Genomic DNA, 14,596 nt, shown 5'->3' on the forward strand with positions numbered 1-14,596 from the left:
GTAGAATAATTGTGATCTTTTCAATAACGAAATCAGGTATCTTTAAAGTACTGTAGTAACAGACGATGAATTCCTTTTGTGCTTCTCTCATGTGCTTTTTTCCTTTGTGTATGCCCAAGAAACAACTTTGTCCATCAGTATAAATAGAAGTTTACAAGTTAAATGAGCCCATAAGCCACAGATACTCATTTCTGTGACTCACATACCTGTCTTTGGCAAACAAATACATTGCAATGCTGATCTGTTGACTTCTAGACTTTATTCTGCTTTGATCCATTGGGATTTTTGAAAAATTCATCAACTTCCTTATGTGATAAGAGCTTTGCCAAAATTGAGTAAGGGAACAATGCAAGACTAAATACATAAAATATCATGTAGGATAAATGTGTTTTAGCATCGATAGTCCAGAGATGTTTTTGTCTTCTGTGGATAGCAAAAAAGACCTCTCCCATTGTATGGAGCAAAATGAGAAAAAGGGAATCATGACTGATCTGCTCACCGGAAATAACCAATGATGAAAATAGCTACAGCTAGGGAACTGAAGGAGATGGAATATCCAATAGTGTACATGATGGAGAGACGTTCAAAGAACTCCTGCTGGAGGAGAAACAAATAAGCTTATGTCACATAATTATTCTCCACTTATTTTCCTTCTGTATTAGAAAAGAAAATTTATCTAGAAAATATGACCCATTTTCTTTGGACATGGAATCACAAAATGTATATTGTTAGTTACCTTTTGGTGTGCTACAAACAGGGTTCAGTTTTGTGCTTTAAACAATTTTAATCAACTTGTGCCTAATCTGAATTATTCCTTTCCTTCTCCCTTATTTTGTTGGGGCGTAATTTGGGAATTCTTGGAAATATTTCAAAGTACAAAGGAAGGCATCAACATTTTTCCTAGTCATCTTTTCCCAAACTTAAACAGAGATGGTCTCTAAACCTTTAAAGTTCACATTGTTCTTTTTCTAAACTAATCATTTAAGGCAGTATAATTTGAACAACAACAACCAATAATGAATAATACATATGCCAGAATTTACTTCAGAGCATTTCAAAGTTTTAAGTCTTGGGGGAAATAAATTTCTAATATTTTTCTGAGATTATATTTTCAACACGGAGAATAAAAAAAACTTTAAAAATACAATTGAACCACGGGTATAGACATGACGGTGGAGTAGAAGCAGGGACTTGCTTGCTCTCTCCCCCAGCAAACCCCTTCAAATACCTGCAAAAATGACTCTAAACAAATTCTAGAGCAGCAGAAGCTACAAAATGATGGAATGAAACAGATTACCAGCCCAAGACAATCTGAAAGGCTAACAGGAAGGGTCTATTGCACCAGGTTGTGTGCTGGCACAGACAGACTGGAACAGGTCTTGGGGCACTGAATTGCTGGCAGCTGCTGCGGTTTTCAGACTTCTCAACCCACAAAGCCAAAGACAGCTTCAAAGGTCAGTGAGAAAGCTCTCTCACCATGGTGAGAGGGAAGCATGGTTAGGTCCTAGCCCCAGGTCAGTGGCAGCCATTGCCACAGTCTCAGCTGCTTCTGCAGCTCACAACCTACAGACAGTGGGGGAATCTAGTGGTTGATCTGGAACACATTCCTGAGTACTGTGCACTGGAATGGCAGAGCTGGTGGTGGCTGTGGAGAGGGAATCCTACTCACAGTTCTAGGGCAGAAAAGAGTGTCTGTGGTTGCTCACAGACTAGAGTGCAGGAGAGGAGAGATTATACCACTTTGGAGGAACTAATAACTTATAGGTCCCTAGAGATATTTCTGAAAACAGCTCCACAAAACCTCTGGAATTTGGGGTAGTACACCCTCCATGTAACAAAGAACTCAAAAGTCAAGTAATTGACTGGGAAAATGTCCAAAAAGGGGAAAAAAGGTGAATTTCTTGGTGAAAAGGTATTTTCTTCTTTCCTTTTGGATGAGGAAGATCAAAGCATACAAGTGGAGGCAGATCAATACATACAACCAAAGAAAGATAGCAAGGTCAAGGCCCCCACATCCAAAGCCTCCAAAAAAAAATATGAAACAGTCTCAGGTCATGGAAGAGCTCAAACAGGATTTTGAAAAATCAAGTAAGAGAAGTAGAGGAAAAAATCAGGAAGAAAAATGAGAGCAATACAAGAAATCAAGAAATTATAATACAAAACCAAAAGAATGAAAAAAATAGAAAACAATGTGAAATATCTCATTGGAAAAACAACTGACCTGGAAAATAGGTCCAGGAGAGATAATTTAAAAAGTATTGGTCTACTGGAAAACCATGATAAAAAAAAATCTAGAATCATCTTTCAATAAATTATCAAGGAAAACTGCCATGATATTCTAGAACCAGAGGGTAAAATTATCAATTACCTCCTGAAAGAGACCCCAAAAGGAAAACACCTAGGAATGTGGTAACCAAATCCTAGAGTTCCCAGGTCAAAGAGAAAATATTACAATCAAATAGAAAGAAATGATTCAAATATTATGGAAATACAATTAGGATAACACAGGATTTAGCAGCTTCTACACTAAAGGATTGTTGAGCTTAGCATATGATATTCTAGAGGTCAAAGGAGATAGTATTAAAACCAAGAATTACCTACCCAGCAAAACTGAGGATAATACTTCAGGGGGAAAAATGGAATTTCAATGAAATAGAGGACTTCCATGCAATCTTTGATATTTTTTCTACCTCTAGAAAATGATTTTCTGCTAACTTCCAAGCATTCTTGTTGAAAAGACCAGAACTGAATAGAAAATTTGACTTTCAAATACAAAAATCAAGAGAAATATGGAAAGGTAAACAGGAAAGAGAAGCCATACAGGAGTCATTAAAGTTGAACTATTTACATTCCTACATGGAAAGATGATATTTGTAATTCATGAGACCTTTTTCAATATTAGGGTACTTAGGGGGAATATATGTGTGTGTGTGTGTGTGTGTGCATGTGTGTGTGTGTGTGCACATGTGTATGTGTGTGTGTGTATAGGTAGGTATGTATATATATATATTCTGTGTGTATGTGTATGTATATATTTATATATATATATATATGTGTATTTTAAGAGAGAAGAGAGAGAGAGGGGGGAACAGGGTGAGATGAATATGAAGGAGAAAAACAGAACTGTTGAGAGAAATATACTGGGAAAAAGGGAAAGGGAGAGTTAGATTGTAGCAAATCACCTCACATAAAAGAGACAAGAAAGAGCTTCTACAATTGAAGGGAAGAAGTAGGGGGTGAAAAGGTACAAGTGAACCTTACTCTCATGGGATTTGGCTTAAGGAAGGAATAACACAGACTCAAGTGGTTATTGAAATCCATCTAATCCTGCTGGAAGGCAGTGAGGAAAGGGATAGGAGAGGGAAGATAATAAAAGGGACAGAAAATACAGGAAAGGAGTCATAAGAAGCAAACACTATTGTGGGGGAACAGGTCAAGGAAGAGAATGGAATATATGGAGGGCAGGACAAGATAGAGGGAAATGTGGTTAGTCTTTCACAACATGACTGCTATGGATATGTTTTGCATGGTTACACATGTATGATCTATATCGAATTGCTTGCTTTCTCAATGAGGGTGGGTGAGAAGGGTGGAAGGGAGAGAATATGGACCTCAAAACTTTAAAAATGAATGTTGAAATTGTTTTTACATGCAACTGAGAAATAAGGTGTACAGGCAAGGTATTGAAATATATCTTGCCCTACAGGAAAATAGAGGGGAGGGGGATGGGAGAAAGGGGAGTGATAGGAGGAGGAGAGGAGAAAGGAGGACAGATTGGGGAAGGGGGAGATGGGGTGCATGCTGTCTTGGGGTGGGGTGGAAAGAGATGGGGAGAAATTTGGAATTCAAAATCTTGTGGAAGTAAATGTTGTAAATTGAAAAATAAATTATATATTTTAAAAAGAGGAAAAAAGATATAATAAAGTTTAAAAAATCCAATTTAGGGGGGAAGAGCCAAGATGGTGGAGTAGAAAGATGCACATATGCTAGCTCGAAACCCACAGCCCATAAATTACCTGTAAAGAAGAACTCCCAGAAAATTCTGGAGCAGCAGAAGCCACAAAACAATGGAACAGAGGAGATTTCTATTCCAGAGACACTTGAAAAACTGACCTGAAAGGTCCGTCGTGCACTGGACCTGGAGCGGAGCCCAGCCCTGCCTTGGCCACACAGCACCAAGAGGAGCAGATCCAAGCAGGCTCCAGGGACAGAATCTCCAGCTGCAGCGCAGGTCCCTCCACCCACAGACATCAAAGGTCAGTGACAGGGGCATTTCAGTTTGTGGAGAGAGGAGTGGGGTGCCCCCATAACTCAGGCCCCCTTGGGATGCAGCAGTGGGGGGCTGCGGCAGACAGGGGCTCCCAGAGCAGGCAGGAGCTTGGATCCATTGTTGAAGGTCTCCACATAAAACCCCTGAGGGAACTGAGCCCTGTGAGGAGGCCCTGCCCCGACCTGAGCACCTGAACTTAATCTCACACTGAATAGCAGCCCTGCCCCCGCCCAAAGCCCTGAGGCTGGGAAGCAGCATTTGAATCTCAGACCCCAAGTGTTGGCTGGGCAGATCTGGAGGCAAAGTGGGTGTGAAGAGAAAGCTCAGAAGTCAAGTCACTGGCTGGGAAAATGCCCAGAAAAGGGAAAAAAAAATAAGACTATAGAAGGTTACTTTCTTGGTGAACAGATATCTCCTCCCTTCCTTTCTGATGAGGAAGAACAATGCTTACCATCTGGGAAAGACATAAACGTCAAGGCTTCTGTATCCAACACATCCAAAATAAATATTCAATGGGCTCAGGCCATGGAAGAGCTCAAAAAGGATTTCAAAAGTCAAGTTAGAGAGGTGGAGGAAAAACTGGGAAGAGAAATGAGAGAGATGCAAGAAAAGCATGAAAAGCAGGTCAACACCTTGCTAAAGGAGCCCCAAAAACATGCTGAAGAAAATAACACCTTGAAAAATAGGCTAACTCAATTGGCAAAAGAGGTTCAAAAAGCCAATGAGGAGAAGAATGCTTTCAAAAGCAGAATTAGCCAAATGGAAAAGGAGATTCAAAAGCTCACTGAAGAAAATAGTTGTTTCAAAATTAGAATGGAACAGATGGAGGCTAATGACTTTATGAGAAACCAAGAAATCACAAAACAAAACCCAAAGAATGAAAAAATGGAAGATAATGTGAAATATCTCAATGGAAAAACAACTGACCTGGAAAATAGATCCAGGAGAGACAATTTAAAAATTATGGGACTACCTGAAAGCCATGATGAAAAAAAGAACCTAGACATCATCTTTCATGAAATTATCAAGGAAAACTGCCCTGAGATTCTAGAACCAGAGGGCAAAATAAGTATTCAAGGAATCCACCAATCACCACCAGAAAGAGATCCAAAAAGACAAACTCCTAGGAACATTGTGGCCAAATTCCAGAGTTCCCTGGTCAAGGAGAAAATATTGCAAGCAGCTAGAAAGAAACAATTCAAGTATTGTGGGAATACAATGAGGATAACACAAGATCTAGCATTAAGGGAATCAAAGGGCATGGAATAGGATATTCCAGAAGTCAAAGGAACTAGGACTAAAACCAAGAATCACCTACCCAGGAAAACTGAGTATAATACTTCAGGGGAAAAAATGGTCTTTCAATGAAATAGAGGACTTTCAAGCATTCTTGATGAAAAGACCAGAGCTGAAAAGAAAATTTGACTTTCAAACACAAGAAGGAAGAGAAGCATGAAAAGGTAAACAGCAAAGAGAAGTCATAAGGGATTTACTAAAGTTGAGCTATTTACATTCCTACATGGAAAGGCAATATTTGTAACACTTGAAACTTTTCAGTATCTGAGTAGTGGGTGGGATTACACACACACACACACACACACAGAGCACAGAGTGAATTGAATAGGATGGGATCATATCTTTAAAAAAATGAAATTAAGGGGTGAGAGAGAAATATAGTAGGAGGAGAAAGGGAGAAATGGAATGGGGCAAATTATCTCTCATAAAAGAGGCAAGCATAAGACTTTTTAGTGGAGGGAAAAAGAGGGGAGGTGAGAGAAAAACATGAAGTTTGCTCTCATCACATTCAACTGAAGGAAAGAATAAAATGCACACTCATTTTGGTATGAAAACCTATCTTACAATACAGGAAAGTGGGGGAGAAGGGGATAAGCAGGGTGGGAGGGATGATGGAAGGGAGGGCAATGGGAGGAGGGATCAATTTGAAGTCAACACTCTTGGGGAGGGACAGGATCAAAAGAGAGAATAGAAGCAATGGGGGGCAGGATAGGATGGAGGGAAATATAGTTAGTCTTACACCACACGACTATTATGGAAGTCATTTGCAAAACTACACAGATATGGCCTATATTGAATTGCTTGCCTTCCAGAGGGAATGGGTGGGGAGGGAGGGATGAAGAGAAGTTGGAACTCAAAGTTTTAGGAACAACTGTTGAGTATTGTTCTTGTATACAACTAGGAAATAAGAAATACAGGCAATGAGGTATAGAAAGTTATCTGGCCCTACAGGACAAAAGAGAAGATGGGGACAAGGGAAGGGAGGGATGATAGAAGAGAGGGCAGATTGGTGATAGGGGCAATTAGAATGCTCAGTGTTTTGTGGTGGGGGAGGGGACAAATGGGGAGAAAATTTGGAACCCAAAATTTTGTGAAAATTAATGTTAAAAGTTAAATTAATTAATTAATTAAAAAAAGTCCAATTGAACCAATTACATTATAGGACTTGACCAGGGCTCCAAAATATGTATCTAATCAAATATAATTTAATTCCTGTTCTAAAAAATTGTAGATACCATTATACGTTTACTACTTCTGTTACTTTGTTGTTTTGTGAAATTAGCAAGAATGATTTTGCAGTGGATATATAGTTCAATGATATTGAAAATATTTGTATGACAGATAAAATTCAAAATCATGCATAAAATAAGATGAAATTCCTTTTGAGGCATCTTACACTAATATGAATATTTGGCTACTGTAGAAATTCCAGTACTGAATTACTTACTTTAAAATGAGGTTTTGGTAATGAAATGTAGGGTAACAGTATTTAACAACTTCCCAAGGAATTTATGGAATAGAATCCCTTGGTGCTGTGGAGGGCTGAGGTGAAGAAAATGGGTTCTGGCTGTTTAAAAATTAAATATCAATAACACAATAGCTAACATTTATGCGATGCTTTAGGGTTTTCCAAATGCTTTACATATATCAGCTCTTTTGATTCTCCAACAATTCCATGACCTAAATTATTGCCATTTTATGAATGTGAAAACTGAGGTTAAGGAAATTTAAGTGGTTTTCTCAAGGTCAAAATGCATCTGACTCATGATTTGTGAAAAATATTGCTGAATTAAATTGGTTTCTTAAGTGGAGAGAGATTTAAAACCTCTACGCTGTTCTTAGAAATCTCATTTAAACCTTCCATCAATTCCACTCCATTTCTTTGTACCTTCTATATAATAGGTATTTTATTGAATTTCATCCCATTTATATAAGTAAATGAAGTGCTATATGAATTTGTATTAGCTCTAAGAAAACAAACTGCATTGCAACATGTAGATTACTCTATATTATTTAAAATGAAATATTCTGGAGACCTTGCTTATCACTGCTTTGTCACAGCTCTGGGTTGGGAGTCAAAAGGCTAAGGTTCAAGTCTCAGCTCTACCAGTGACTAACTACAAGAAAATCTCTTCATTTCTCTGGTCCTCAGTTCCTCACTTGCAAGCTGAGGTAAGGGATGGGAGGGGATAGATGATCTTAAAAGTACCCAAGAAAGTTCTAACAGTCTATGCTTTCATAATTGTAACTTTTCAAAATCTGGCAATCAGAACTGTGATTTAATTGGTCTAGAGAACTTTCAGTGAAGGAACTCTACCAAAGCAAATCTATTCCTGGACCACATAGCTAGTACATTTTAAAGACAGGACTTAATTCCAGGGTGACTGTGTCTCTATTATGCCAAGATGCCTCTAACTTTTCAAATATTCATGAAATTAATAAAAAACCATTCTTTATAAAATTTTAAAAATCTGCCGTGTCTGTAATATCAAAAGGTACTCCCACTGAGTAGAAGGGCAGCTAGAGATTAAAGTAATTTAGGCTTCAAGGAATATAAGAGCAAGCTATTCAATAAGAGATACGAAGAAAGTTTAGGATAATAAAGTTTAGAGCTTGTAAAGGTCTTTTCAAAGAGCATCTGGTTCAATCTTTTCATTTATCATTGCTGTTTTCCCTTGGGTATCAACCAAATGGCCCTGACCTGAGGAAGAAACAGAAAGATGTCTCATTTTCAGGTCCTGGTACATGAAAGAGAAAATAAGCTCATGTAAGTGTGGACAATGTAAGAAGGATCAGGATTCAGGAGAATAGTGATTCGTATATACGGTAGACACTAAATGTCTGCTTAATTGAATAAAAGGAATTCAAAACTGTATTCTCAATGAAGGGAAGAGAAAATGAGTTCCATACATACTTAGGTAATACCAAAAATATTCCAAGTGTCAATGTGCTATGCATTTCCAAAACCTAAAATCCAGATACCTGTCTTGTGATGCTTTCTGGTTGGAAATAGTTGAGGCATTCTGAATAATTGACCATTGTTTTATTTAAAGTGTGTGAAAAATCCCAGGTTCCATTGGGGTTACAATGCCTGAATGCAACTCCTGTAAAAAAATGCAAAGAAACATATTTAGTCTGATCATTTTCCTTCTGTTCTACCACAAACATAAAACAACTAGTTTTTTGTTTTTGATCAGCCATTTCTGGAGGAGTTCAATACCTTTATGATTGAAGTCATATATATAAGGAGGGCATGGGACAGCCAGTATTTTCCCCACAGTGCCTCTGGGCCAGCAAATTAGTCCATCCCATTCAGGAAAACAATTTCCTTCTAGAAGAAAAGAAAGGGAGGGCAGGAGAGAAGAAAGGAAGATGAAATGGAATGAAAAGAAGAGCATGAAAACATAGGCAATATAAACCTAAATCTTCTGTTTCTTGTTTTTTTTTGTTTTATTTTGTTTTTTGCAACAGCCTATAGTACCATATAAAAATCCAGGGAATTATGAGGATGCAAGAGAAATTTGAGTGTGGGGATGAGGCAGATGCCATATCGATTGCTTAGTAAACTATTTTACAATGATCCTATCAGGCAGGCAGAGCAAATGCTATTATCTCCATTTTATGGATAATGAAATTGAGGCACATGGAAGTTAAAGAATTAGCTTAGGGTTACATACTGTCAATAGTCAAACTCAGTTCTCTTGTGAAAGGTTCCTGCTCTGAAATAGAGTTATTCCTCCCTGCTTGTCCCTGAAGCTGCTTAACTACTTTTGTTAAAAGCACTATCATGGGACCGTTGTATTTACGAGAATGTATGTGTACAAAATATCTAAGATGATATATTTATAGTTGCAAGTGTGAACAATGCCTCAATAACTTAGCTGATATGAGTTATTGAAATTGAAACCCGGGCAACAGGAATCACTGTTTACAAAATATTTCCTAAGCAAACGAGCTCCAACTACTGGAGAGTTCATTAAAAATGCTTTCAGGCATCACTCATTAACTTTGCAACCTGCCTCAGTTTCCTCATCTAAATGAGTGAGTTGGACAACAGAAAGGAGACAATAGTTCTCTTCTGGGTAGTCAACACACTGGAGTTTCACGGTAACATTGTTCACTGGAAAGTGCATTGAAGAAGTCATGTTTGCTTGGACTTCACAGTGAAGGGAGCATTGTGGTTGCCTTGTAACTTAGTGGGGCAGGGAAATGAAGAGAAAGTATAAAATTATCACTTAAATCTCACGCAAAAAATCTTTTTATTTATTTCTGAGGAAATGTGTCCTTGATACCCATCATATTAGTGGCATATTCATTCCTTGATTTCTTGGACAATACCTTAAGAAAATGCTTTGGTTTTATTTCTGGGAATATAGTCAGAGTATTTTCCCCCAAGAAAATAAAATTTTCTCGAAGAAAGTTTCAGTTTTATCCTATTAAGAAATAAAAGTTGTGACATTATATGTCACAAACCAAAATATGTATTTCTTTAGCAGACCTCTACACCTTGAATCCTGCCTCTTTCTCTGTGCTCAAGCCCACCTACATCTCTTTCCATTGGCACAGCTGTCTAAACTGCTCTCATTGTTTCCACCCACTGGACTTTTTGCCATCTTTCAAAATACAGCTTATGATGTAACAACCTCCATCCTCATTTTCTTCCTACACAAAATATTATCTTTTGTCCTTCGCTATTTGTAACTTACTTATCTCAGAATGTCCATGCTATATTATCTAACATCTTTTATACCACATCTGTTTAAATTGTACCTATAATAATAAGAATATAATTTATATTGCATTTTAAGGTTTGCAAAGCTCTTGGAATTTGTTTCAATATATCATCTCAATAGCCCTGTGAGGCAGGTGCCCTTATTATCCCTATTTCACAGATGAGAAACCTGATATAGAAGGAAGTTAAGTAACTTAACCAAAGTCATTCAGATAATAAGTTTCTGAGGCTTGATTTGAACTCTGGCCTTTCTAATTCCAAGTCTAGCCTTTTATCCACTGTACCATCTAATTTCCTTATAGTTATCCCCCATCTACTATTTTCACCACTAAAAGGGCATAATTCAATCATATGAAATTTTCTGGCAAGGGCACTTTACACAATTGTTAATTGTATGTGAGTTCTTAAAGGTGCTATCCTTCAAATAAATATTACAACAAATTACTGACTTATTTGTTAATTACGTGGTTATTACAACTGTTTGTTTTAATGATACTTAACATATTTGAAAGGGCTTTGTTGTCATTTTTCCCCCTGGAAATGTCTATTTCCAAAACATTACTCCTTCTCAAACAAAAGAATTCACAGATAAAATTACTTAATTACAAAACATTTCAGTGTTGACCCTTTGATTAAGAAGATCATATATTTCCATAACTGAGGTGCTACCTCTCAGAGAGTTTCTATGTGTCCATCCTTCGTTGCTGAAGAAGACCATGCCGTTGGAGAAACAATGACATGACTTGCACTTGACTTTGTTTTGAGTGAGGGAAGGCTGTGCAGGTCACCAGCCTCACTTCTCCTCCAGAGCCATCTGAATCCAGTGACCCAATATTCATCAGGATGACTGGAGATGACCCAGGATGAGGCAATTGGGGTTAAGTGACTTGCCCAAGGTCACATAGCTAGTGAGTGTCAAGTGTCTGAGGTGAGATTTGAACTCAGGTCCTCCTGACTCCTACACTGGTGCTCTATCCACTGCACCACCTAGCTGCCCCTCAGAGAGTTTCTAGAAGATGCTCAAATGAGTGTAAATTTTAATTCGCGCTTTTTTCTATCATTATCATTTCATACATAGTAAGAGTAAACTGTATTTCATTATTTGGCAAAAGGGAAAAATGGATTGCTTCCTTCTTACAATTAATTGCATAATGACTCACCAATCTCCCTTCCTAAATTAACACCATTAATTGTCACACCCAAATCTTTGTATGTGCCAGCACAAGAACTAATTATTAGTAGAAGGTTTTAAGCTGTGGCATTAAAAAAAATATTCCAAGACCTTGGGAGTAGATCACCCACTTTTCCTATGCTTCTGTCTTTTATTCCCTTAAGATAAGTTAGGACTGCACCTACAAGTTGTACTGTTTATTTTTTTTACCAGTATAACTGCTGATGATCATAGTATGTAGTATAAATAGCACAGAAGAGAAAGCAATGACTTTGGAGACAGAGATTCTGGGTTCAAATCTTGACTCTCTCACTTGGGTGTGATTGTGGCAATGTCACTTAACTTTTTCTGTAGAATGAAGGGGTTAGATTAGAGGGCCTTTTTTCCAGCTCTAAATCTATGATCCAAATTAAAATTATTGTAAAATCCTTGAAATGTCCATTTGCTTTCCCTGACTTGAAATTTTCTTTCTTTTGTTCTTTTTAATTCTTGAGAGAAATTAGAAATGAAATGTTTTTCAGTCCTCTTGTGTTTTCATTTTGCTCATTCAGATTTTCATTCCGTTTTCTTCTCTTAATTACCACCTGAATTTGCAAAACTAATCAAATAAAGAATCCTTTATTATTTTCTATGAGATAACCTGATCGGTGAAGGAACCTCAAGGAAGCACAGAATTCCTGTAGCCAAACCCTTTAAAGTTATTTGTTTTTTTTATTGTGAATTTAATGAATAATAAATGAAATGTGCTTTTTCCTATACAGATTAGAACCGAAAAAGATCTTAAATGAAACCGTGTATCTGTGTTATATACAGCTTGATTTTCTCATTACTTCTATAAGAAATTCAATATGTAACTTAAAGCTATCCTGCTTAACTGACCTTCCTTTCATTTTGAGCATTAAACCCCTCCCCCACCAAAAAGCTTCACTGACCCACTTTTATTTATTTATTACTTTGGGGGGAGAGGGGGAAGGGGACAACCTTATTGCCATCTCTCCTATTTTTCTCCCTTCTCCCTCCCATAATTGAAAAAGAAAAGAAAATCCCTTTACCAACTGTGATTAGTCAAGTAAAGCAAACTCCCATCTCAGACTTGTTAGAAAATGTGTATCACATTCCACACCATGAGTCCATCACTTCTCTGTCAGGAGGAAGGGAGAATGCTTTTTTTTTTTTTATCAATCATATGATTATCAAATTAATAGTATCTGCAAGGTTCTTTGCACAGTGACTGGCGCACAGTAGGCACTTAATAAATGTTCCCTTTTCTCCCCCACTGCACTGCCCCTTCCACTCACCTTCCTTTCCCTGTTCTTGTCTTTTCAAAGTTATTTCTCCTGACTAGGCTGATGTGGAATAAATTGCTTTCTTCCCACTTCACTCTGTATCAGTTCATGCAGTCTTGCAAGGTTTGCCTGAACTATTCCCTTTCATCATTTCTTATAGGTCAAGAAAATTAAAATACAGTTAGATACCAAAACTTGTTCAACCATTCTTCTTTTGCAGGGACTCCCTTAATTTTATTCCTTGCTACAACAAATATAGAGAAACTAATACATAGGTTCATACATATGTATATACATATACGTTTTATATATATATATATGTATGTATGCATTTTTCTATTATTTCTTTGGTTTATACAGATAGTATTGATACCACTGGTTCAAAGTCACAAGTTTAGTAACTTTTAGCATATAGTTCCAAGTTACTTTGAAGGACGAAAGTTCATATCCATACTAATTCATATCCTTAACAATAGTTCATTAGTGTGTTTCATTTTTCACAACTCCTTGTTGTGATTTTCCTTCTTTTTCCCTTGGTCATCTTTGCCAATCTGAGAGTGTGAGACTTCAGTATTTAAATGTGTATTTCTTGAATTATTAGTGATAGAAAGCATGTTTGTTTTATGCATAGCTTGGATTTTTTCTTTTGAAAACTGTTTATATCTTCTGATTTAATAAACAGGGAATGATTCTTCCTTTTCCAGATTTGAATTAGTTCTTTTCCTATCTTAGAGATAAGATGCTTATGAGAGATTTTTCTTGTAACTTTTCCCTACAGTTAACCTCCTAATTTTACCTGCATTGGTTTTGTTTGTGCATTTTTAAAATTTTAAGTAACCAAAATTGTTCAATTTATCACCTGTGGTCCTTTCAATCTTTTGTAGAGTCAATTTTTTCTCCTTTCAGTTTGTTTGTTATGTAACCTTTTACATCTAATTTCATTTGCAGCTGTTCTTGGTATGTAATATGAAACATTACTCCCTAATTTGTGCCAGAATATTTTCCAGGGTTCCCAGCAATTAAAAAAAAATCAAATTATAAGTTCTTATCCCTGTAGTTGTGATGGTTTGATTTATCTAGGAGAGTCTAATTGGTTCTGCTGCTTTTTGTATGTTGTGTATCTAAGTTTTTCCATAGGTCAATTTTAATTTTTGTAATCATTATCAAATCATTTTGATATTACTGCTTTGTAATATAGTTCGACACCTGCTATTTCTGGGCCCTGCTTACTCCCACTTAAAAATATTTCCCTTGAGATTCTTTCCCAAATTCCTTTTTAATGATTACTTTTCTAGTTCTAGAAAGTAACCCTTTGGAAGTTATGATTATCATGACATTGGAAAAGAAAATTAATTTAAATAGTATTGTCTTTTTTATTAAATTGGCCTAGAGCACCTATAAGGAAATAATAGAAATGCCTTTATTATCCTAAACAGTGTTTTGCAGGTATATGTGCATAGTTCCATGATGTGTCTTGGTAGGCAGTTCCATTAGGGTCTGCTTATCTATAACTCCAAATTTTTGGTATGTTGTTGCCAGTTTCTCTGATGATGCCTACCCCATTAGGCTGTGATGTCTTCAAAGGCAGGGGCTGTCTTCTGTCATTCTTTGTATCACTAACATTTTGCATGGTGCCTCTCAAATAGTAGGCATTTAATAAATGCATATTGAGTGACAGATAGAATTTTCTATTGATTCTGTGGTTTGTTCTCCAACCCAGCAATTTTTCTTTTTAAATTTCTTTTTAAAGTTTACATTTTTAATCTGAATTTAATGAAATCCCAAACAATAATGTAATAATAATAGCTAATGTTTATATTGAATATATTAAATGCCAGGTG

The 14,596-nt window shown here is 36.7% G+C and overlaps 1 protein-coding gene across 1 annotated transcript in view; it reads right to left on the reverse strand.

Annotated features, from left to right (window-relative positions):
• Positions 1-14,596, reverse strand: part of PTH2R (parathyroid hormone 2 receptor) — a 129,492-nt gene that overhangs the window by 75,037 nt on the left and 39,859 nt on the right. The window contains exons 3-5 of the mRNA XM_072617433.1: positions 8,787-8,897; positions 8,549-8,670; positions 500-597 (exon numbers count right to left, since the gene is read on the reverse strand). Coding sequence (XP_072473534.1) covers positions 500-597; positions 8,549-8,670; positions 8,787-8,897 — 331 coding nt within the window. The remainder of the gene's footprint in view (positions 1-499; positions 598-8,548; positions 8,671-8,786; positions 8,898-14,596) is intronic.

Source organism: Notamacropus eugenii, chromosome 6 (assembly GCF_028372415.1).
Source record: "Notamacropus eugenii isolate mMacEug1 chromosome 6, mMacEug1.pri_v2, whole genome shotgun sequence".
NCBI classification, from domain to species: Eukaryota; Metazoa; Chordata; class Mammalia; order Diprotodontia; family Macropodidae; genus Notamacropus; species Notamacropus eugenii.